The sequence below is a fragment of the Halyomorpha halys genome, unplaced genomic scaffold (genome assembly GCF_000696795.3).
Source record: "Halyomorpha halys isolate HHAL.00 unplaced genomic scaffold, Hhal_1.1 Scaffold536.1, whole genome shotgun sequence".
In the NCBI taxonomy this organism is placed as follows: domain Eukaryota; kingdom Metazoa; phylum Arthropoda; class Insecta; order Hemiptera; family Pentatomidae; genus Halyomorpha; species Halyomorpha halys.
In genome coordinates, this window is record NW_027112649.1 from 373412 (window position 1) to 399464 (window position 26053).

At 32.0% G+C, this 26053-nt stretch overlaps 1 protein-coding gene across 4 annotated transcripts in view; it reads left to right on the forward strand.

The window, feature by feature from the left end:
- Positions 1-26053, forward strand: part of 5-HT7 (5-hydroxytryptamine receptor 7) — a gene marked incomplete at its 5' end in the record, with an annotated part of 376882 nt that overhangs the window by 224281 nt on the left and 126548 nt on the right. For 2 of the 4 annotated variants that reach the window (XM_067050467.1, XM_067050469.1), the window contains 2 exon segments: positions 13399-13796; positions 17280-17727. In XM_067050467.1, coding sequence (XP_066906568.1) covers positions 13438-13796; positions 17280-17727 — 807 coding nt within the window. 4 annotated transcript variants of the gene reach the window in all.

Consider the following 26053-nt stretch of genomic DNA (forward strand, 5'->3'; position numbering starts at 1 on the left):
TATATATTATTTATTACAAGAATGGTATTCTCTAATTTAAAAAGTAAGTAAAATTTCCTATATTTCCTAGGAAAACTTCAATAATTCATTCTGTCTGGGAAAAATCCTTTTTACATTATTTCATTGAATATTCAAGTTACGCCGAAATTTGTTGTGAAGATTAGTGATAATTTTAGAGATAAAGTTTAAATTAAATTAGAAATATATTTTTCACAAGCTGAGATTAAAAAGTTTAAGTTTAATTAATTCAAAGGACATCTTTGCCTGAATTATTAACGGACTCAACACAGCTTAATAAAGTTTTAAATTAAATCCTTTAGAATGGTTTCCTATTCTCTGCGCAAAGCGGTGCCCTTCAAAATGTCCAGTCCTGTGGAAAAGTTTTAATAAAGAGTTTCGAAAAAATTAATTTAAAAGTTCAGAAGATAATTATTTATCAAATTTTCTTTAAAATGAGTTTTTGTAAGATAATAATAAATATTTTGTGTACTAAAATACGATTACATAACAATTATTTTTAAAAAAATACTATAAAAACATTTTTTTAATATTTTCAGATAATGTAAAAGAATATATTTTCTATAATTTTAAATGTTTATTTTGTTTAAATTTTAAAAATAAATGCTATCAGTTTCAACGTAAAACCGCTAATACTTATTCCACCGTCCCCATTTTAGTATATGTTTTGTAATTGTTCAAAATTACTAATATTTAAAAAAAAATAGACATTTAAAGATGATATTGTTTAAATAATCAGGTCTAGCGAAATGGTCTGTTAGTCCGTATATCTGTGTGTCAGAGTGTGTTAATGTGACCAGCTTAGCTCAGAAACGAAAAGTTGTAAAACAACTTAAATTACCTATTCAAGCAAAATTTATTTATTATTTCTGTGGTCTTATGGCAGATGATTTTTTTTATGTCTAACAAACGGAAGTGTTTATATCATCGATTTTGTCAATTTTCTAAAAAAAAAATAAAAAGCTTTAACGATTTTTTAAAAATTATATTCATCATATTAATGTACATATTATTTCCTTATTGAAATGATCTAACAAGACTTAAACGTTAAACTTTGAAAAAAAAAATTCTGCCCTCTTAGTCTTAATAAAAATCTTGATATTGTTTCTTTGAACAAATTAAAGGAACAATGAATGATTATATAATCTAAAATATTTGACCGTGTGACCATGTGACATAACATGAAATATGGCTAAAAATGTAAAATGTGTGAAAATTTATATCAAAATTAACAGAGTAAATTTATGAAAAAAAAAAAAGATGTACAGTGAAAAATTTAAATGGACCAGAATTACAAAAAAAAATTAGACTTATAGTGAAAACGAATTAAATAGTAAATAAAAGAGAAATATAAAATATGTTTATGTTATTAATGTTACGTTATTGTAGATGCTTGTATCTTGTGTAGCCATGATGAAGCCCAGAAAAATAGGGTGAAACGTTTGATCATAATAAATAGTTTTTTAGTATTAATTATTTTGACCGCACCTGAATATATCTTCTTTTTGTTAATATAAAATAATATTATTAATTAATAAGTAAATGATAAAATAAATGTTTTCGTATTTCCATGGTTGGTATGACAATGGTCAGATTTTACTCTCTAATACATGAATATGAAATATACATTATGGGGTATTGTCATCCTGAAAAAAGAAATTGTGGTTTCTATTGAACGTGTTGAATTAGATTAATTTCATCTCAAAGAATATTTTATTATAGTTATGTGCTATTAATTAAAAATCTAGTGAAAAAATTATCTTTTTTTTTACTGCTGCAATTTAATGAACTATTATTAACTATCTATCCGTTTGAAGTTTAACATGTAGATATTTAATGAAATTTGTGTCTGCAATATGAACATTAAAACATTGAAAGCTATTAAAGCAGTAACCCGACATAACTAGTTATTAAACTAAATTACCTGATTACCTTTGACATTTCTCCAATGGTTGAACACACAGTAGGGAAAGCTGCAGGTAGCATTAAGAGTCCCGTCTTTGAAGCTCAACCGTTTATTTTTGGGACTTAAATCTGATTTGGTCTGTAAGCTTTCCAAGTTGTGTAATAAGTTTTCCTTCATGGCATTAACGCAGCGGTGTCGTCTCTAAACTGCAACATTTCGCCCCGGGTGTTCGTAATACGTAATTATATTAATTAATATATATATACATAACATACATAATATACATAACTGAAATAAGTTTATTTTTTATTGAATAATTAAGCATTTGAATAAATATAATAACTTGTAAATACAAAATTATGAATGTATAGATATACATGCCATCTTCAATTGTTTTTACATAATGTTATTTAATAAATAGAAAATGTGAAGGGAAACAATCTAATATAAAACGAGAAAGAGAATTATATGGAAATAGATCAATGTAGTACATTTAACAAAAATTAGTCAAAAAAGGTGAGAAATTTGACTCCTAAAATCGCCTACTAATATTTCTGTTTAATTTATATTATATAGATTTAATTTTATTAAAATATATTTTTATTTTATAGATATGTTTTATAAATAGAGTATTTCGTCCCCATAATACAGTTTGATACGTTTTTATTATTATTGACTAGCTAAATGTTTAACTGTAATTGAAATACAGCAGTGATGAGGCTCTCAGCGCGATGGCTTCTTGTTACCATACGATACTAACTAATTATGTATGATTAATCAAGGGTATATAATTGACTCTGATCGCTCGAGATCAAAAGATGTCGCCTAAATGGCTGCTACCCGAAACGTGCCGGCCCTCGTGGGTTTGGGACTTAATAAAGCTTAGGTTACTTCGGCTAGGCTGCTTCTACTTCACAAGTATTTCAATCATTAAATACGGAGAAGTCATTCTTCAATTTACCTCGTTTAAAAACAAAACTAAAAATATTTTAATATTTTTAATCATACATTATAGGAAAAATTCATTATTAAATTTCTGGCGAGTAATTAATGTTCTAACTCGCCAAGCCATTGAAATCTATGAGTAGAACCCTACTATTTATTTATTTTATTTCAAGTACCTCGATCTCTAGGGTTATTTACTCTGAATGTACAAATTGACAAAGGTAGTAAATTACAATTTTAAATTATACACTTATACACACTTGAATTACATTTAGACTATGTATAATCATAGATTTGATTAATTTTTAAAAAAATGTTGTTACGGGATCGAATATATATTATTTATTATTATTATTTTTTTTTTTTTATGATTGTTCATAATTCTCCCTCATTAGGCAGTCTCCAGTGGTCCAGATGAGATTGGTTATGTAGTGTCTCTGCATTATTACAAATAATATAAAAATGGAAATGAATTGCAGTAAACATTTAATAATGTTTCAGGTTTTTAATGTTTATTTTTCTCACCATCAGAGAGATTGATTTTTTTATTTTGATCTTACTTTTTTTCTCTTTTCCTAGACTCGATGTCGTACAAAGTTGTTTTATGATTGCTAGTATGTTGATCAGTGATAATCTGGAATGCCTATGAATTAGTATAGCATGAAGAATGTACCGCTTGTTATGTTTTCTTCTTTTCTATTCTTGGTATGACTAATAAGTCGTTTGTCCAAATAGAGGTCTAAGTAGAAAAATAACATGAAATCAGGTATTGAAATATTTTTTTTTTAGAAGGCTTAGCGGAATCTTGTTTCAATGTCTTAATAGCTCAGTCATCAGCATTTCTAACTGTTGCGCAATGTCTGAGGAATAAATGTTAAAGAGTGTAAGCCCTATTACACCGGCTTGGGGTACTCCAGAATTAATTAAGTTTTATTTTTCAGAACAATTTTGGAATTGTTTAACAATTTTTAAACAAGGATTTTTTATGTAAGTCTAACCTTCGAAATAGTGAATTTTTCGAATTAATTTCATTATATTTCATAGCTCACTTCTGAATGCCCCTAGTAAATATATATATTTTTTATGTTTAATGTATTGGAGTAGTAAAATGAATTTAGTTGATATATGTTATTAAGATATAAAATGGGCGGATATTGCTATTTGTTGTGTTTGCCAGACTTAAGCCACAAAAGGGGTGTATCCTTTGTGATAGGAAGCATTGTCTGGCAATAAAGGTCTGTTCCGTGGGGGAGAGGTAATTGTTTTAAATCTATAGCTTATCAAATTACCCCGCCTCGCTGTCAAGGGTTCCCAATAGCCCTTTAACAATGGATTCCTAAATTTATTATATTATCTGTATGTAATTATTTATTTTTTCGTGGAAAAATCAGATATCAGTGATGAAGATCACATTTCTTTATGAATTTAAATCGATTTTATTTTTTAATAGCATTTGCTAACTTTTTTTTCTGTCGAAATATTTATTTTACTAAAAAAGGAACATTAATCTAATTTATATTCTAAAATTTAGATTTTTTAAATTAAAATGAGCATTTATAATTTTTTTAATGGAAAACAATTATTACTCAAAGAAAAAATAAATGAAGGAAAGATAGGAAGACATAAAATTTTAAATAAATTTTATCCACAGTTAATAAAACATGTCATATATTTACTATCGTACTATTAATGAGTAAAGATTTCCAGGGGAGTGAGGGTCCCATTGTGCTTGGTTTTGAAGGTTGTAGGTTCCATTCCTGTATCAGTCAATATTTATTTTATGTCGATCCCGAGAAATGAATCTTCATATTTCTACTCAGTTCCTCAGTAGAGGAATTTGGCCAAAAAAAAAAAAAAATATTCTGATTGAGTACAAATTAAAATCATTGGTTATGAGGTTAAATCAGGACTTAAATATTAAGGAATATCGAAATTAAATTAGGTTTATTGAACTACCGTCACCTTGATTGAAAGTCTGAGTGTTAACCTGAGTAAGTAGTCTAGGTTGAATCTAAGCGATAGATTGTAAATAGAACTGGATCAGACACCATGTGCCGTAGACACTTCTACTTATACCTGTTAATACAAGAGGCATAAGTTAAAATAGGCGATTGGTGAAACTAATGCTCTTAAGGAGTTTTTTTGTTGTTGTTCGTTAGATCTTTTTAGCATACTGAAAGTCTGAAGAATCTAACCTTTTGTAGGCAGCTATCAGTTCACAGAAAATTTCATGATGAAAAAAAAAATTCGTTATCGGTTTTATAAAATGGGAATAAATGACGACTGTTAATCGCACTATAAACATTTATGTTTGGTTGCTTTCAATCAACGGAGTACCCAAAGGCAAAGTATTTGCAATATCCCAGGTTTAAAGTTCATGGAATACATTTCTGTAACACATATCCTTGCAACGTGGTTCTTTAGGATGCTCGAAAAATGGCAGAAAAATTAATAACTGTTCTTGGGAGACTGGATTGAAAATTATTCATGCTCGGATAACAAGAATGATTAGAACGTATCTGTATAAATAATTGTACTAACAATAATAAATAAAATCTAAAACGAATCTTTCATCAACATCAAGAAATAAAGCATAATATTCTACAATGGACAACCTCTTCTAGAAAATTCTGATTAGAAGAAGAGACCCTAATGGGTTATCCTGGATCAATTAACAAACAGTTGATGAGAAACTAAGAAATAATAACATATGAAAAAAAGAAAACACCAGAATGCAATGTACCCATCACTATCGCTAAAACAATTGAACTTAATAAAAAAAAAATAAAAGAACGTAATTGGGGGGTTGCTAGCATTAAACTCCTAATAGTTTAACTGATTTTATCAATAAAACCACAAGTACTAATAATACGGTTATTTAAAAAAAAAACTTCATTGGTTAAGGGTGTTCGAAGTAGATGCACCACAATGATAAGAGAAATGAAGGGGCCAATGGGGTTAACAAAATGCTGTCACATTTCATAAACGGTAAAAGTGACCTCCTTAGCTTAGGGTAAAATGACATTAGTCATCCTCCACGTTAATAAATAATTGTTTAACTGACGTAAATTGTTAAGTTCCTTCTCCAACCTGCCAGGAATATATATAACAGGTACATAACGGTATTATTTATCATTTTTTTTCAGGATTATTTTTTATTAGTTGGTTTTCAACTGGCATATTTGTGATTCAATTCCTAGACGCCATTAACATATTCCGTATCATTTGTTATTTCTGTTTTTCAGACGCGTATGACCCGCTTGGATAGATGCAGATTACTATTATAACCAACTTCAGGGCCATCCTAAGCTCAGTGGTTGGCCACAGCCTTATCATTTTGAGGTCTATTGGTGGTGCTGGTTTGAATCAGGCCTGGGGCGTTCCCACAAAATAAAAAAACGTTGACCCCCAACCATGGTGTAAATAATCGGAATACAAATAAAGAATTATTTATATCTCACTGTATGGAAAGTTCTTATCAGGTATATATATAAAGAAAAAAAAAGTTCCAGCTCCAGCTACCGGGAAAGGCCTGTACTATGGCACTAGCTGATGGATATATATGCAGAGGCCGTAGACCACAGGCCTGACACATTATCGAGTTACCATTAGATAATCTGCGATGGGTATCGGAGCTGGCTACCCCAACCCTACTAATATCCCCTTCCTCACCGCCGGAATTCGATAGTCAACATCCATAGGTGTTCATCATCTCTATCGACAGTTTATAGCTGAATTATACAATTATGTGTCAGGTAAATAGAAATTTATAAATCATCAAATTATCGAAATATCATTTCAATACTTTCGAAAGCTGAGGGAAATATTGGCGGTTCTATAAAATTGGGTTTCACAATTTTCTCCTTGATAGGTAACATTGCTCCAATGAAGTTAAACTATTTGTATTGTTAAGTGTGGCACACCAGTGGTAATAAGAGTCGGGAGGAATTAGATAAGCGTACCTTTCGATCGGTAGGAGTTTAGCACAGTTGAAAACAATCTTATGTTTTCTGGCTTCTTCACAAAGTATAAATGTAAGTGTAATCATAAAGTTGTTCAGATTCTATCATTAAAGGAATTTAAAACAATCCTTATACAACATATTTACAGCAAATTTTTCATATATCTTTCTTAGTTAAAATATCCGAATTTGTGAAGACTAATGCTAGGAATTTGCGTCATAAAATAGATCACGCACATTTATTGCTGTTGTTATCCAACTCTCACCTATTAAAGTTCAATTCATTATACTTTAAGTTTTGAACAATTATAAATATTAGCATAACAACGCATAGATAAAGTAGAACATTACAGGCCTATAAGCCTATTTCCACATCTCGCAAAAGTTTTCAAGAAAATTATCCTTAATTATTTTTGAGACTTTAGTGAGAAGAAATGAGCTATCCCCTTCGAAAAAAACTGGCTTTCAAGCACACCTCAGTACGGAACATCATCTTAAGAGACTTCAAACAGAGGTGTGCAGAGACCTCAACAAAAATGCAGCGACAAATATGATTCCTGTAGACTGTAAGAAAGCACTCGACTTCGTGTCTCACGGACCTCGAGTGCCCGGAACAGCGTATCTGCTACGGCAGGTAGGGGTTCAAAAGGAACCTTTACTAGCCCAACCCTGTAGAATAGAAAAAAAAAATGAATAGCCTAATTTTGTTATTGCTATATTTGAAATAATCAAACATAAAAAACTGTATAACAAAATATTGAAAGACATAAACTAGAAAAAAAAAAAAAAAAAACAACTTCTAAAAATACAAAAATTGAAATTATTTTTAAAAATTAAAAAAAAAAAAAAAAAAAACATATTGTTTTTTGTCTTTGCGACATAAATAAAATTGTCTATTTGTCATCCTGGGTAATGGGGCCCTTTGTGGAGAGATGTCTTCGTGTACGAGAACATCGGCCCGCCGTGGCTTGAAGCGAGTATCATAGTAACTACCAACTAGCAACTACTGACTAGAGAGAGAGATAAGGGCCACTGAACCGGCGTAATTACGCAATATTGGTATTATTCGTAAATCTGTCGAAAATAAAAATATGCTAATATGCAATTCTTACAACAGATGCATTTGTTTATAATCTTTAACTAATCATTTAAAATATGTATGTTGGCCGCATTAATTCTATCATTTCTATGCGGACGGAGCATGATGAATTTTTTATGAACTTACCACTCACTTGCGGTGTTCCCCAAGGATTTGTGATCTGAAAAAAAATTAATAAAATAATATATATAATGTGCAATATATGTATATATTAGAACCAATATTTGGTAATATTAGTCACATCTGATTTATTCCTTGTATATAGTAAAATACAAGGATATGAATTGAAAATTCCGGTCTTTCTCACGCCTGAATAATTATAATTGTAAGCTGTTATGTAATGAAGCGTTTTTTAAGCTTTGCAAACAAAAATTTTTTTATTGCTTCCCAGAATTAATTAATTAATTTTGTCTACTTAATATTTTTAATATGTGCTACATATAAAACTTACTATATTCTCAAGTGCAAGTAAAATAAATGTTAAAAATATAATATATAAATAAGAATTTTTGTAGAAAAACTTAAATATTTATATTGTTTTAATTTACTATTTATGAATTTAAGTACTTCTTTATGAGTTATATTTATTTTAAAGGATAGTGTAAAAATGAAAAAGTTCCATTTCACAAATTTTTAAAATCTATCATTTATTACAAATTGACAATTTTTTTAAAAATTATTTTAAGGTATCTACAACTTATGGGTCATTTAATACCTTAATTTTCATATTCGCAAAGGATAATCTTTTAGGCTGTATCCTCATATATATTTTTTTTTTTACGGTCAAGACTCATTGGAATCCTATACTGCCTAATCATGGTTGGGGGTTAAGTTTTTCATTTTGTGGGACCGCCCCTCAATGAAAAAAAATTCACTAATTCAGGAAATATATTGGACTTTTTCAACCTTTTTTTTTAATTATTCCTACATAATAAAAATTAAATGTTTGTAAAAATATTTTAGTGCTAATATAACTTCGGAATAATGAATACACTTATTTTCTCATCTCTATACTTGCCTCTTTAGATTCCTGAATTCAGATCATATTGAATAAAGAAATTGATTGATTTGAGAAGATGGTCGGGGGGTGCGGTCAGCAAAGAAAATAATCATAATAAACCGTAATCTACGGTTACCTCATTATGAATAAAGAAATGTTACATCATATTACAAGATGAAGTATACATACTAAGATGTTGTCATTTGAAGTTCAAACATTTTAATTATAATTAAGTTCTGCATCTTAAGATAGTTAGTACAAAAGAAACCAAGAAAATTTTATATATAATATAGTGAAAATTATTAAAATGTAATCTAGAGAATTGTCCGTTATATGAATATTAAATTGTGCAAAATTCTACCATGATCGATTTATCGGAGGGAAAATAAGATTTCAAGTATAAGCCAAAACCAAAGAAAAACACTTATTTGATTATTTAGATATTTAGTTATGTAGTTATTTATTGAAATAATCTCAAAGAAATGCAGATGAATGATAGCAAATCTCACTGTAGAGATAGAACTAACCAAACAGAAGTTGTATATTTTGTATTGTTGTATATTGTTTTGTTTTTTGTGAATTAGAACTAGTAGTTTATTATTTATTGAAAATGGCGCATATTGTAAATAATGTATTGTTTCGTAAGATATATGCTTATGGAAAAGCCCTCTAGGGAGTGGGTTCATAATGAGGCTGCTTGTAGAGCCTCATTATTTATTCCATTATTGTTGGCTAGAGAAAGAGTCGGTTAATTTCTCTCTGCTTTTGTTTGTGTTTTCTTTTTTTTAAATCATCTCCAAGCAATGCTTCTGTCTTTAACATTTAATGCTGTTTTATTTTTAAGAAGAGGTTTCATTAAAGTTTTTATGAAAAAAATACTTTTTATGTTTAAATGATATTTATATATCAAGAATTTTAAATTTTAAGTGTTTTCGGAGAGGTATAACAATAAGTGAAAAAGAGTTTAAAAGCTAAGTTGATTTATTAGTATTTGTGCTCTCTGTAAAAATAAAGAAGGTTTTTAAAAATAACCTAACTTTTTATTTTTAATTCTACGTTCTTTTAAACTTGTGTATTTATAAAACTTATATTGTTTTTTATAATGAATAAACACCCTCAATGGAGCAGCTTTCGTTGAGATGAGCACCTAAATATTTGAAATTGTGGACCTGGTCTAGTCTTTCTCCGTTCGCTCTAGATCACCCTCATTATTATCCGGGGTTTCATTCCTATCCTCATACAATTGGGCTTTTCCGGGTCATTTCCCGGACATTTCCTCCTCAAGGGCTTCAAGCAGAACGCTAATGTTGTATTGGAGGTCTGGATCGTTGGAAGCCAGCAAAACCAGGTCATCCGCAAAAGCCAACACAGAAAATTATCTATTTTCCCAAGACTCAATGCAGCTGGAAGAATATTTAGTTTGCTTCGAAGGGGTTTCCTGGTCAAAAGGGAGATGACGTGAAAAAACAAATTAATCATCTACAAATCTACGTAATCACTATTCATTCCTACTCTTCCGAATCGTTGAGCAAACACAAGAGCAGGATCCAATATGTAAAGATGCGGTACCTTGCTAAGGTGGAAGGTAAGACACGACGAGATAGAGTACGGAACAATACCGTTTGAACTAACCTCGGAGTCAAAGTGCTGAGTGCATCCTAGAGGGGCTCAAGCTAAGATGGTTCGGACTCCTCCTTTGGATGGACCAGGAAAGAACTGTCAGAAAGACATATGAGACTCGCGTGGAGGGAAGAAGGCCAAGGGAAGACCTCGCATTTCCTGGGAGGAGAGTGTTAAGGAGTCGTTCAGAAGGCGGGATATGAACTAGAGTAGGAGAAGAGAGATTGTCCAAGAGCGAGATGTCTGGTCCAGACTATGCAAATTGTAACCCCACACTGCACAAGCAGTAAAGGGTATAACATGATAATGATGATGATGAGAAACACCATAGTTTTGATGAAATTTTTTATCCTAGAGCCAATGTATAACTCTTTGAAAACTTACGTACCTCAAAACCAAAAATGGGAGATTCGTAAACTTACTGGTGTGAAGACAGTGAAGTTTAAAATTAAACTTTACAAGACCAAACGCGTTTTATGGACAAGTTAAAAATCAATTAAAATAATACAAAAATTAAATAAATATAAATTAATATCAAGGCTGCGTTAAATTTACCTTATTATAATTTTCCATACTAATTATTGTTTATTTGTTCTCAATAATAAATATTTAAAAAAGATGGACATTCAACATATTTCGGCTATTTATCTCTTTTTTACAAGGTTTCAATAAAATTAGTTACAATTAAATAATATAGTTTATGACTCAAAATTTAATTGAATATATACTTCAGTAAACTCCTTCTCTATTTATCAATGAAAAATATTAAACTCTATTTACATATAATTTGATTATTTGTAAAATTTCTGATTTTAAACTAAATCGAAAATTTCATTAAAATGGTATACGCTAAATTCATTATCGCAGTAATAAAAGGCTTATTATTAATATAACATAACAGTTCATGTTATAAAATAAGAGAGAAATAATACTCTGTGCTCATGGTATTAAAACAGGTATTACCTTGTTAAGAACCCGCTTTACTCTGCGTGGTTTTATATCGGCCTCCAGCCCACAACCGGTTTGTTTGTTTCATTCTGTATATTATTTATAGTTGAGTAAATTTTGTAAACAAAAAATGTTTTGTATTTTTTTAAACAATTTTTTCTTCTTCCAGAAGTGTGAACGATATATTAAACACCCTTTAAGTAAGATTTAAAATTTATTATTATTATTATTATGAATAAACTATGAAATATACGTTTAAATAATAGGAAATATTGATAGAAAAAGATGACCTAATACTTCTAAGGTAGTTAAGGAAGTGAAATGTCAAGATAGATCAAAAAGAGGTTCCACCTAAGGAAAGTCTCCTCTTTCTCGTCTTTGATCTTAGTCCTGAATTATCCTCGACTATTTCTCTCCTTGAATGAATATAATATTTTATATCCGATGGTGCATTAAGGAATCCTTCAATTTTGTTTGAGGCAGTGACATCTTTCAACAAGGGAAAAAATAAAGATTGATTTAAAAAATCAATAAAAGCTAATTTGACACCAGCTATGACGAAAATATATTTTTATCTCTAACTTTATTTTATGAGTAAATGTCAAAAGGTTTTATGCAAAATAATTTAGAGATATAAATTTATATAACTCCTTTCCAATAATTTATTATATAATTTAGAGATATAAATTTATATAACTTTTTTCCAAGGCATTGAAATTTCTTTATCCAATAAAATGTTTAGAGTTTATCTAAAATACCTCCTCGTTAAATACGTAATAAAGTTTTATTGCATCGAAAACTGTTTTGAAGCTCCTCAAAAGACTACAATTTAGCAAATAGTGTATTTCCTTGAGCAAGAACGTTTACAGATAGAGCCGAGACAATTGAATGGTGCAGGAAAATCACCATCCATAAAAAAATCAGGTATTTGACTCTATTTGATGCGAACAGTCTAGCATCGGGTCTTATTAGTAATACTTCTGATGGTGACAATAAAATCCTTCGGTAGAAGACATATTACCATTTTCTGAAGGAGAGAGAGTTCCATCCGCTAATGACCGAGAAGAATTGCAAGTTATCAAAAATGTCTTTGAGTTTAGAAGTAATATGTATATTTTTGGTTTATTTCTGCCTGGGGAGGAGAGAAGAAGCTGTCAGCCGAAAAGCGGAAATATAGATGGTGATCGCGTTCAAACCTAGGACTAAAACGTATAAGCTACGGAAGAGTATCTCAGAAAATAATTGTAGAACGAATTGTTTACCTGCAATAGTGGTAAAATTTAGCTATTGATGGCTGTTTTATTACCAAAATGGGAATATAAAATTATCTTAAGATATCTATGTGCTTAATAATACGGTCTTTCCTCTCCTCATGGCAAAGGAAATCCATTAATGAGAGATAGTTGACTGTGGATAAATTATACTAAGAGAAGATTGTTGGGGTTAAATGAGTCATTTCTACTTATTTGTGTTATATTTGACCGCAGCCCCCAACCATCTTCTCATATATTCTACCCGTTATTCGAAGCGCTTCCATTCCCAACTTGGCCATAGAACATACCTTCTATGTTCCTCTGATCCCTTCATGTTGAGACCCTTGTCTGCCTGATGGAAGAATTATCAATTGTGGATGGAGTTGAAGATGAAGTCGATCTTGAAAACTTTTTTTTCTATTTTCATATTGTTTTGGCAGTGGTAGCTTAATAGATAGAAGGGTAGAACTTTGATGCTATTTCACCGGAACCTGTGTTGACATAGGCTAAGAAAATAATAAAAAAGGTTTATAAGATAAGATCAGCTTATATTTTGCTAATGATTTTATTAGCTTATTAACTTGACATTTATGAATATAATGTATATTAATATATTTACTAACTATACTGTTTTTATTTGTTTTGCAGACGGGACGAGAGTAGAGGGCTGCGGGATGGGGTAGTGCGATGCCCAACTCGACGGAGGGAGGTTGGTTCCCCGGGCGGAGCTCCCCCTACAGCACGGCAGAGGCTGTGGTGATCGGCGCCCTCCTCTTCGCGGTCATCCTAGTCACGGTCGTGGGTAACATCCTGGTCTGCGTGGCCGTCTGCCTGGTCAGGAAGCTCCGCCGGCCTTGCAACTACCTCCTCGTGTCCCTCGCCGTATCTGATCTCTGCGTCGCCATCCTCGTCATGCCGATGGCCCTCCTATACGAGATTCTCGGCTCCTGGAAATTTGGACCAATAATGTGTGATGTCTGGGTCTCCTTCGACGTCCTTTCTTGTACCGCATCCATTCTCAACCTCTGCATGATCAGTGTCGACAGGTAAATATTTTTCACAATCTTAATATTTTACTATAAATATAAAGTTTGTTTCAACACATTTATAAATATCAAACAACACGTAAAGTATAGATAGAATCTAAAATAAACTGCAGTGTCCACACGCTAGTTAGTTTGATGATAGTTTTGAATCGTTTTGAAAAAAACATTTTATCAGTTCTTTTTATTTTATACATAAGTATTAAATACCAGAAATCTTGAAAAATCGAGTCATTACTGGAGGATTAAAATAAAAATATACAAATCCCATAAATTTATATTTACTCATAACCACCCTCACACCTGGGACAAGCTGTCTAACAGCATATTTTTCTAATATTAAAGTTTTTTTTTTTTTTCAAAAACCTCATTTATTAATAAATATATGTACAATACGGATTATAATTACATAAAATAATATATAATACATTTTATATACAATTTTCTTGTTTTGCCTTACGGCATTATAAGATCAGTAAACATGGTCCGCTGAAGGCGGTTTTTACATTTTGTGGCTCTAAAGCCGGGGGCTTACAAGGAATGTGAGGGACATTCCAGCTGGTGGTGATGGTGTGATAACTTCAAGCTGCAGAGCCCGAAGTCCTTCCCTCGGCGAGGACGTCTACCAAGGGGACAGTGCTTTGCCACCTCCCAGGTCTTGGTGGAGGGGCGATATCTCTGAAGAGCGGGTTGGCACAGGCCTTTAAATATTAAGCCAAAAAAAAATTTGATATTCCTTCGGCCTACATACTCCGGCACAGAGGGTAGCTGGAGTTCCTGGTGGATGGTGGTGTTTCTTGCCCTCTGTAGGGTAGTTCCACGGACGATTCGCCGGAGGACGGAATTCTGGTAACTCTGCAGCTTTTCAAGCGTTGTTTTGTAGGTCGGATTCTAATATTAAAGTTGTCCCTCTTGATCGGATTTATAACCTCAGACTTACATGAACTGGCTACTTTACTTTTGTTAGATAAAAGCTAAACTCTCAATAAACTCTAAAATTTCATTGTAAACAGGACTATTAAATGTTGCAGATTTCCCACTCCCTTGCTTATACCAAAGAAAATTAGTTGGAAATATCTTAATTCCTTTACCATAGAAAACACTGGTCCCTACCTTGATGAACTTTCCCTCCCTTAAGAACCTATCGATTCACTTTTATCCATTAACGATATGGTCCAACTCCTGTCCTCGAATCTCCTTAAATTCCTAAACCAACACGCCCCTCTAAAACCCGTACCTTCAAACGTTCTCTGGCTCTCTCGATCAACTCAGAAATAAGAGATTTAATGAGAAGACGAGATGCGGCGAGAAGACGCTTCAGACGCACCAAAATTTTAGAGCACTTTTTCACCTTTAAGTCCCTCCGAAACATCCCTACGCCACGCCAAGGACCAATACTTTCACAACATCTTATCCCAAGGGCCTGATCTTAAATCTAAATGAAAAATACTTAAAAGCCTCTCCGTTATAAGTCCTATATCCTGTCCATATTACCCAGTTGATCCTGATGAGCTGAATGCTTTCTTTGCTGTTCCTCCTTCAACAACCTTATGCGAATGTTCATTTTTTCACATCCCTGAAATCCCATTTGATCCCAATAACTTTTATTTCTTAAATGTTTCCCCAGATGACTTAATCTCAGAAGTCCAGAACTAACAATTACGGCCAAGACGATATTCCTGTAAAGATCATCAAACTTAGTCTCCCCCCATTCTTCCTTCCTTTCTGCACATTTATAAATTCTCTCTTCAAAATTCCATTTTTCCCAAAACCTAGAAGAAAGTTCTAGTCCGACCATTGAACAAAGTACATTCTCCTTTTTCAGTTTCCGACATTCAGCAAATATCCATTTTATCCAATTTGGCCAAGCCACTAGAAAGATTAGTCCACTCCCAATTTAATAATTTTCTGGACCAAAAAGCTCTCATTAATCCTTTCCAATCCAGTTTTCGCTCTCAACATTCCACACAATTCGCTTTATTGAAAATATCCCAAGATCTCCAATCCCCTATAGACAATCACATCCACTATCAATTTTAGTTCTTTTTGATTTTATGAAAGCATTTGACACAGTTAACCATAAGATCCTTCTCAATAAACTTCAAAACCTTTCCATGTCAAATAGTGTCCTATAGTGGTCCTCTCCTCTCTGTCTCATCGTTCCCAAACATTCATCATTCCGAATAAACCTCTTTCCTCTCCCCTTCTTCTGACACGAGGTGTTCTTCAGAGGTCCTCATTTTCACCAACCCTTCCATTTATATCAATGATCTTCCTGATTCCATTCACCACACACAATACCACTTATATGCAAACGATCTCCAAATCTATCTATCCTTTAATCCCTTCGAGATGCTCGTGACCATCCAAATAATACAAGAAGATTTTCATAGCATTAACGCTTGGGCGTTTAACAATGATTTGAACCTGAATGCTGAAAAAACCAAGGCCATTCTTATTGGTTCCAAGCGCCTCCTTCATTACTTCCCTTTCTTTCCTCTACTCTTTCTTAATAACCAACCGATTCACTTCTATCCTACAATAAAAAACCTTGGAGTCACCTTCGACCAACACTGCTCCTGGAATAATACATTTTCCAAATCACACGCAAATCCATAACTGTACTCAAACAATTCCTAAGATTCCGTAGTTCCATTCCTCAGAACACCCGTTAGCTCATGGTATCCTCTCTCGTCTTTACCCACTTCGACTACGGTTCCTTGGTCCGTACGGAGGGCTATCTGGAGGACTAGATTTGAGACTGAAGAGACTCATGAATTGCTTCGTAAGATTTATCTTTGGGATTCCAAGGCACTCTCAAGTCTCCCGCTTTTATACCGAGTTGAAGTGGCTCTATCCAGCCTCCCGAAGGCAATACCTCCTAGGTGTTTTTAGGAAATAGGTTCCAAGCTCTTCGCTCATCCATCCATTCATTAAACACCAGACCACAACCGATTGATTTATAAATGCCCTCCTATAGAACCGTCTTCTTCAGTAAATCCTTTGTCATACGTGCAATCTCCTTCTGGAATTCTTTTTCCATCTCCATTCACCAGTCCTCATCCATTCTTTCCTTTAAACAATACCTATTTCTTCACTTATTGTATAACCAAACCTCCGCATCATTGTAATAAAATAAATAGGCATATATTGATTAACATTATAAATAATAGTTAAGCCAATATCCCAATGTTATTTCATCTTACTTACTGGAAACTTGTAAATGCTTTCCAGACAAAATTCTTAATGTCTGAACCTTGCATTTATTCTTAGGGGACATATGTCTCCGAATAATTTTTTTTCATTTCATTTCATTTCAAAAAACGGTATTTAAACTTGTGAGTATCGGTATTACAAAATTGTACAAATGGCCTAAAATACCGGTATTTGGTGTCGCGATATTGCAGTCCCTACTATTAACTAAATTAATAACCTTTTTTTTTTGCTAGCTCTTCATAAATTTGAACTTATTTTTGTTGTTGCCAGATATTATGCCATCACTAAACCGCTGGAGTACGGGGTGAAGCGTACCCCTAAGCGGATGATCGCTTGCGTCTCCTTGGTGTGGCTAGGCGCAGCCTGCATCAGCCTCCCGCCCTTGCTAATACTTGGCAACACTCATGGCGAGACCCACGACCGCCCCGGTCTCCAGTGTCTCGTCTGTCAGGACTTCGCCTACCAGATCTACGCAACCGTCGGCTCCTTCTATCTTCCATTGTCCGTCATGATGTTCGTCTACTATAAGATCTTCAGGGCGGCCAGGAAGATCGTCGAGGAGGAGCGGCGGGCTCAGACCCACCTCGAGACCAGCCACTGCTTCCTTGAGATCTCCAAGAACGGCTCCGGTCCGGAGAGCAGACTCGCAGGGAACTCTCCCTCAAGACAACAGCATAGAACCAGTACGACCAGTACTAACACCACCGTGAGTACAATAGTATGTACTTTTCACCCCTTCCTATATTATCATTACCACTTAATATGCATGAAAAGTTGCTCTAATTATTTTTGCTTCATTATGAAAATTTAATGTTCTATACTTTATACTTCATATTAATTTTAAGTTGTTTTTTTTTTTGTGAATAAACTTTTTTATTATGGTAGTACCTGCGCCAATGAAAAAAAAATTTATTATACTACGTATTGAAAAAATATTTTTTATTGTTTATAGGTGTTCATTTTTTAAAATTATTTTTGACTAAACATTCTCAAAACATAATCGCGTAGGTGGGATTGCGATAAAATATTTATTTTTTATATAAGATGGTATGCATTTTTTAAAAAAATAAATCTATAATAAACTTCCTCAACACGATTATTAGAATTAAAATAGTACACTGTATTATAATTGTTGAAGATAATTCACAAATTTCCTTGGAAATCTATCGCATCGCTCCGAGAATTTTCAGGATTTTGAATTTTTTTAATGATTGAGTCTCGTGAAACTGTAAACAAATTTGCTGGCTGTATTAATAGAGTTTTAATAGTCTTTTTTAGCTCACTTGCTCTCAAGGTAAAGCCCGAAGATATGACTATGTATTCTTAAGAGAAAAGACATTTGCAATTACTTGTCGACTTAAGGAAACGCCAGTGTTATCTACAGAAACTTCAAGCTACAGAATATCTCTTATATCGTATGTTGATCTAAAATGGAGAATTTTTAAAATTCTGCGATGCATATTAATGAATTTGTCCCACAATATATGAATGTTGATATCATATACTGGTACATCATTTACAAACCTTCAAATATCGAGGAATGTTTTATTCAAACTATGGCCTGAGTTTTGATTGACGTCAACTTATCACTTTATAAACCTAATTAGAGTTAGCACAGATTCAGTCAGGTTAATATAACAATATAAAAAAAAATTTTAATTTAATAAATCCAATATAGCGAAATATGCAGATGTGCCAGATAGACTTTGCAACGACGATATGTTGCTTAAAAGAATTATTCATTTTATTAAAAATAAAATAATTTGTCAACAATTTAAAAAAAAACTATAAAGACCACTAATTGGTCAAGTGAACATTAAAGAGCGTTCATTAGTTAATTACTTATCAGGTGATTGCAATTGTATTTACTAATATTTTGTACAACGATAAAAAGTTACATTTCATGTCAGATCATTCAAATGTATGCTTGAGAAATAATTTATGACAATAAAAAAAATAATAATTTGAGAATCAAAGTTCAATTTAATCAAGACCATCTCCGTCATTTTCTTATTAAAATTTATTATTTAAACATTTGCTTAGCAGGTATTGCTTCATGGAATTTAGACCATTATATTTACTCAACTCAGAGCTCGTTCAAATATTTCAATGTTAACACAAAAGCAGAAACTCCAAAACAAACTTCTCGGCTCAACGATTAGTACCAGCACAATCCAGAGTCAATGTTTTCACGGTGTTAGATGCTTCTTATTCACAATCAAAGAGAATTAGGTACAGAAACAATGTTCTACAAAATGGTTACATTTATATAATACGTAAACGCGTAAAATTTCTGAAGAGGCACAAAATTATGTAAAAGCTACTTAAATTTTCGCTTCACATATGACACTTCAAAAAATCTTGTTAAATTTAGAATAAAAAGGCAATGAAATATTACCACAGAAATAACGTGGAGGGCTTTTTTTAAAGCAATGAACTATATTAAAATACGTTAGCTAATAGTTATGAACTATTATTCACTACCTGGCATAGTCTACATTGACGTGGGGGTTGTAGTGCAGGTCCTAGTTCGTCGTGGGTTCGATTCCACCGGCGGTCCCGAGGAATTAATCTTGACACTCCCACCTTGATTAGTAACTAGCGGCAACCTAGGTAGCCGTCAGGACTTGGTAAAAAGGACCACTAGACCAACTTGCCGGACTTGTTACCCCCACCAAATACCAGTACCAGTAGCATAGTCTACGGACCTGTCTTAATCCGTCTATGAGTTAAAGTTTGTAAGCGATATTTATTAGTCAGAATTTAAACACTTTGTGACTATTCAGATATATTTCTCATTAAAAAATAAAAAAATTTATTAACATTCTTCACGGACTCTAAGGGAATAATGCTTGTTTAAAAAACATTGTGAATCACGTTTATGTTTCCATAATAAGGGACATAGATGTAATTTAAAACCATTTTCCGTTGCTTTTGAATTTTCCTCTTTCAGGAATGTTGATATCGAAAAAAAATATATAAACGTACATCGTATCCTAAGTTTTCGAAAATATCCAAAAAAGTAGTTCGATGTATAAACGAAAAATGGCGATACTTCGGGAGCCAAAATTCTTAATCTTTGAAAAAAAAAGTAGGGATGGAATATAGAAAGCAAAATATTGGAATATTATTATTATCATTTTTTTTTTACTTTCACTAACTTAAATATGAAATGTATAGCAAGGGTGCAAAATTTTGAATTCGAGTTTTCGTTTTGAGGTTCAAATAATTGATTACATATTTTCTGGGATATAATAGAGACTTTTCCTAAAATCAAGTGACCAGATGCGCCACTTTGATTTTTCACATTTTTCCAAATTGGTTCAAAGGACTTTGATCTAAATCAGTATGGCAAATAAGAATTAAGTGTTCCTAAATATCAAATAGGTATTATTACACCATTGAAATATGCTGTCTGGGCTTAAATACGGGGTTTTCGAAAACTTTTCTTCTAAAGTATCTTTAATTTTCTTTATTTAAAAAAAAAGTTCTCATAGTTATCAATAATAAACAATTTATAAACACAAACTATTAATTGATCTGATGAATGAATAAAGGAGTTAAACTGTTGTATTTTTGGCGTAAACGAAATTTGTTTTCGTTGGAAAATTCCTACCTCTAGGAACCATTAAATATGATTTTTTATAGCAAATGAAAAACAGAAATTTTGTGTTCATAATTTTTTTCTTCCTTTATATTATGAGTTGTTTTTTTTTTTTCGAAAATAACATAAATAGTAATGAATCCAACACGAGCCTACCAATCTACACAAAACTTGTAGACATATGTCGGGTAGAAAGTGAAAGTTGTGTAATGAGCACACTGCCCCAGAATTTTTATATATATTACTATATATCTAAGAGATATATAGTATATATTAATATAATAGATATATAGCCATCTATTAATATGGCCTTAGCCCATTACTGTTTGCATACATGGACTGAATAATATGGGAAGCTAAACCAAGAAGCCTGAAGCAACAAGCAGGAAATAGGAAAATGCATCTCGCGTATATCCAAGATTTATTATATCCCCATGACATTCTGACGATTGCATATCAGTTATAGGAACCTTGAAAGAATCACCACAAGCATGTGGTGAAAGCTTTGAACAGAAAAATCCAACCTAAATCCACCTTACCAAATCCAAGTACGTGTTAGTGTCTAAAAGTGGTTGTTGGAAACAAGGAACTGTATTTGTTCAGGATTGAATCTGGATTGACCTGTACCATATCTTCCAATATCTTGGAATCAAAATTACAAATGATGGAATGTTGAATTCCGAGATAAACCATCACATAGGAAAAACTACAAATACATACAACAAACTTCATGACGTAATAATCGGCAAAAAAGGATGTAGAGTTGGTATAAAAAGTCTTTTGACCTACGATGATCTATGCATCTGAATGTTGGTCGATTATTAAAAAAATTGAAAGCTGATTACTATCTACAGAAATGAAATTACTGAGGAGATCTCTCGGCAAAACTAGATAGGAGCGATTGAGAAATAAGACAAGAGGCAGAACAGGAACCGCTAATAGAATATGGTTAGGCCATGTGCAAAGAATGTCGATCAATAAATTCTCAAAATTTCTATGGTATGCAAAATCTGAGTAAAAACGACTACGCAGACGGCCGAGGAATAAGTGGAAGGCCTCATATCCGATTTGGCTTGAAACAGAAGTATCACCAAAGGCGAAGTCAAGAAGCTGGTTTTAAAATAATTCTTTTAACAATTTGTGAATAATAATCTTCATAACAAAACATCGGTATTATAATAAATTTAGTTAAAATTATTATTTTGAATTAACACTTATAATAATTTGTGAATAATGATATCCAGAAGAAAACATTTCAATTATAATAAACTTACGAACCTCCTAATAACTTTAGTTAAAATTATTATTCTTAATTAACACTTTTACCAATTTGTGAACAAAAATATCCTGAACAAAACAACGCAATTATAATAAATTTACGAACCTCCTAATAAATTTAGTTAAAATTATTATTTTTGAATTAACTGTTTTAACAATTTGTGAATAATAATATCCAAAAGAAAATATCGATATTATAATACAGAAGCATGGCTGACTTATGAAGATGAAATAGAGTAAATTCTATATGCTATTATAGAGTAAATGCTATATGTGAAGATAAAAAAATGAAATGAAAAAAATAGTTCATTATTCTGGTACTAGGTCCGTTTAAAGCAATAATAATGTTACAAAATATATTGGTCCAAAACAGTATGGCGGCACATAATTAAAGCTTATTTTATAATAGCATATAAATAAATTTAACTACAGAAAAATAAGTAAAGATATAAAAAATAAAACAAAAAGGTAGTTACAATATAAAAAAATAATAAATGATAATTTTCATAATTTATATTATCTAAAATATTGTAATATTGGTTCAGTTTAGAGAAGCAAAATGTGGTTAGACAGACATCTGTGTTTTGGTGCACATTAGTTCAAGTAATTACAGTGGTTAAATACTTGAAGTTGTCATTTTTCAAAATCTTTCACCTGCATATATTGCTTTTAAACATTGCGAATGACACGATTTATATTATAATTAGAGGGATATACAAACAAAACAATGAATCAAAGTTAGAATTTAGAATAACGCGTTCTCGCGTATATTCTATAAATAAAAAATAATTCTTGTTTAATTTAATTAATATGCCACCCACACGAATGGAAAATGACTTTACGAACAATCATACATCTTTAACTGAACGTTTAAGTTGGTCCTAGATTGCAAAGAATTTAATTTGAGAAAAAGACCGGTCTCTCTCCCCGACCTTCAATGACGTGGAAAGGCCTCTTAAAGTCCTTTTAATAAAAGAAGTTGAGGCCATGAAGAAGGAAATTACAAGGGGGGAATTGGATATTGCTGCAGTAATCTGCCCTCACTGTTTAATATTCCGGGTAAATATCCCTGCTTCGCTGCTTGCTTTCGGTCGCGGAGCTTGTGTTTCTAACGTCAACACCTCTTATCACAGGTGCGACATTAAGTAAATTGTAGCGAGGAAGACTTGGAGTAAAATGAAAAGATTTAATCGAAAACATTTAAAGAAAGATAAGATGGTCCGAATGGCGTTCATGTAGTAAAATATTAAAAAGGCTATTTAATTAATGCCGACATTTCGACCCATATTTCCAGGGTTATCATCAGTGTAATATGATCAAGACATAAAGCAATTTAGAACTTTTGTAGGACTATAAAGTGACATGTTCCTCAGAGATAAAAGACACAATGTCACACTTCCGTAACTGTATATTAGAGTAGTTTAAACAGATATTTCCCTTCGAATAAATCAATACTTAATTATTCATTTTAATTGATTATTATTTATCCACTACAACACATTAAGGGTCAGAAGTTTAGTACTTCAGCAAGAAAATACTGTTACTAGACCAACAGTTGTGCAAGGAGGTGATTTAGTCAGAATCACGCTAGACCGCCAGAGTTTTACCCTATTAAAGATACCCAATTTATGATGCTGGGAGGACTCCATAACCCACAGGGTGGACTCACGAATACAGTGTAACAGAAAACAATTTTCTGCCCAGCTGGATTCGAACCAATACAAAGAGGATAAAATGCTGAACATTTTCCTCACTTACAGTGTGAAATTCTGAGTTTTAGTTTTCAAAATCTCCGTGTAGTCTCAAGGTAAACTTTTGAATTTTAGCTCAAAGAGGATGGAATGCTAAAAATTACTCTCTATTGCAGTATGCTGCTACGGTTTATAGTTTCCGAGGTATTTTAATAAAAATTCAAATCATATCGAGAGTTCCCCTCCCCCATCCACTACCGTTCCACCTCGATCTTTCCCACGCGTCACAAAATCAATATATTCTGGTGTATATTTTTTTCTTTAGTTTTTGAACGTCTGTAAAGAAGAGTTTTCACTTTAAAAATCTGAAAAATTAAAGATCTAAAACAGTAAATGGTTGTTTTACAATCATTATCAGAACAGTAGCTTGAGAACTAAATCAGAAAAAATATTCGCAAAATATGTTTAAGTTATTTTAAATAAAAAATAAAAAAAAAATTGAATAAGTTGGATACATCACATTTTCTATGGGAAATTAAAAAAGTCAAGAAACCAGCCATAAATAAATGGCCGAAAGCTATTTGATAATCAAAGGTTTTGATTTATCCCAATAAATATTAATTAGTAAATATTATATATTATTATAAGTAAATAGTATATTTTAATTTTATTTATTGATAAGTATTACATTCCATCACAGTATTGGGGAGTAAGTAATAGTGAAAATTGACCATAACAAAATGATATTACAAAAAAAACATGTTTAAAGCAAGTAGATAAATAAAAATTAAAAAAAACAAAACGAAATTAACATAAGAAAATAAAATTTCAAAATAAAAATATCACTAGCAGTACAAAAAGTAAAACACAATATTTTACCAAATGCGAGGAGAAGAAGGTTGGGGGTGCGGTGAAAATAAAAAACAAATAAGTTGATGTAACTTATTACCTATGTATACATTTTATTTTCCACTTTTCTCATCACTTTATTTTACTAATTCGATTCTGTAAAATTATTTACTTGATGTCATTCTGTTTATATTTAATTTTTTATTTTCTATATTCATTGGTTGTTATCTTGTTCTGTTCTTATCCCTGATGAAGGCTAGAAACTCTAGCCGAAACGTTGTCATGATTAAATAAATTACATCAACTTATTTGTGTTTTATTTTGACCGCACCCCAACCATTTTCTCCTCGTATAAGTCATTCACGGTCAACTATCTCTCATAATTAATATTTAATTTTACTAAATGTATCACAAATCTCTTGTGAGCACAATATTTTTGTTTAAAACAGTAAAATTTCGGTTATAAAGCCATTCTGATTTTTGTCTTGGGTTATTTAATTAAACTTATTTCATTTCTTTGTATGTTTGATGAACGCTTTGTAGCTGAAATACTTTTTTAAAGAAAGAAATCCATTTGATAAAGTATATCACAGGCATTTTATTACTGGGAATTATTCCCTTTTGAAATCTTAAACCTGCCGACTGCCCTACAGTATACTTTAATAATGTGGCTCTTACCCCTGTAGAACAGATTCGTTATCTTGGACTACACCTTGACAAAAGACTAACCTGGAATCCACACACAAGACTGAAAAGACAGGAAACTGCACGCAGATCCCGACTATTACAGCACTTACTAGACAAACGGTCTAAACTCCCAACTCATGCTCAAGGAAACCGAATTCCTCTCGTATCCAATCCTTACAATACCAAATCCTTCGTAAAATACTCAATGCTCCTTATTTTGTTACTAATAAAACCATCCATAAAGACATAAATGTTCCTTAAGTGACCGATCTAGTCTGAACCCGATATCATTCCTACCATTATAAACTTCCTAACCACCCAAACCCACTAGTTTCTAATCTTACTTCCTCTTCCATTCCTGGCAATCCTCCGAGGTGACTAAAAAGAAGATGGCCTCGTGACCTTATATTATAAAATGTTTTTAGAGTTCCACTCCTGGGTATTTTATATACATGCTGCTATCATTATCATCTTACTTCAAATTTGCATGTTGTATTTTATATACCGTTGTAAATGTCAATAAATAAATAAATAAATAAAAATCTTAACCCTAGTTTTGAGTGTAATATAAGTTTGAAATTATACATTTTGTGGGTTTATTCGTGGTACATCTTAATGAGGACGCTTAGCAGTGTGGAGAAAGCTAATAAATAAAAAAATTAATTCCTTTTTGAATTTTCACGACATCAATAATAAAAAGTTAGAGAACTTGAAGGTTTGATGCCAATGCCATTACTCCCTGTGTAAAAGCATCTGTCCAGTGACGCCTGTCCCAAAGAAAATTTACCAGATCAGTATTGACCCAATCCTCCTACTTACGCTTCGGTAGACCGCTAGGACGTTTTCCCATTGTGGTTAATTAACATTTTAGGGATCTATTCGTTACTAAGCCCTACAAATTTACATGAACATCTTATTCACTGGAAGGCTCTAAC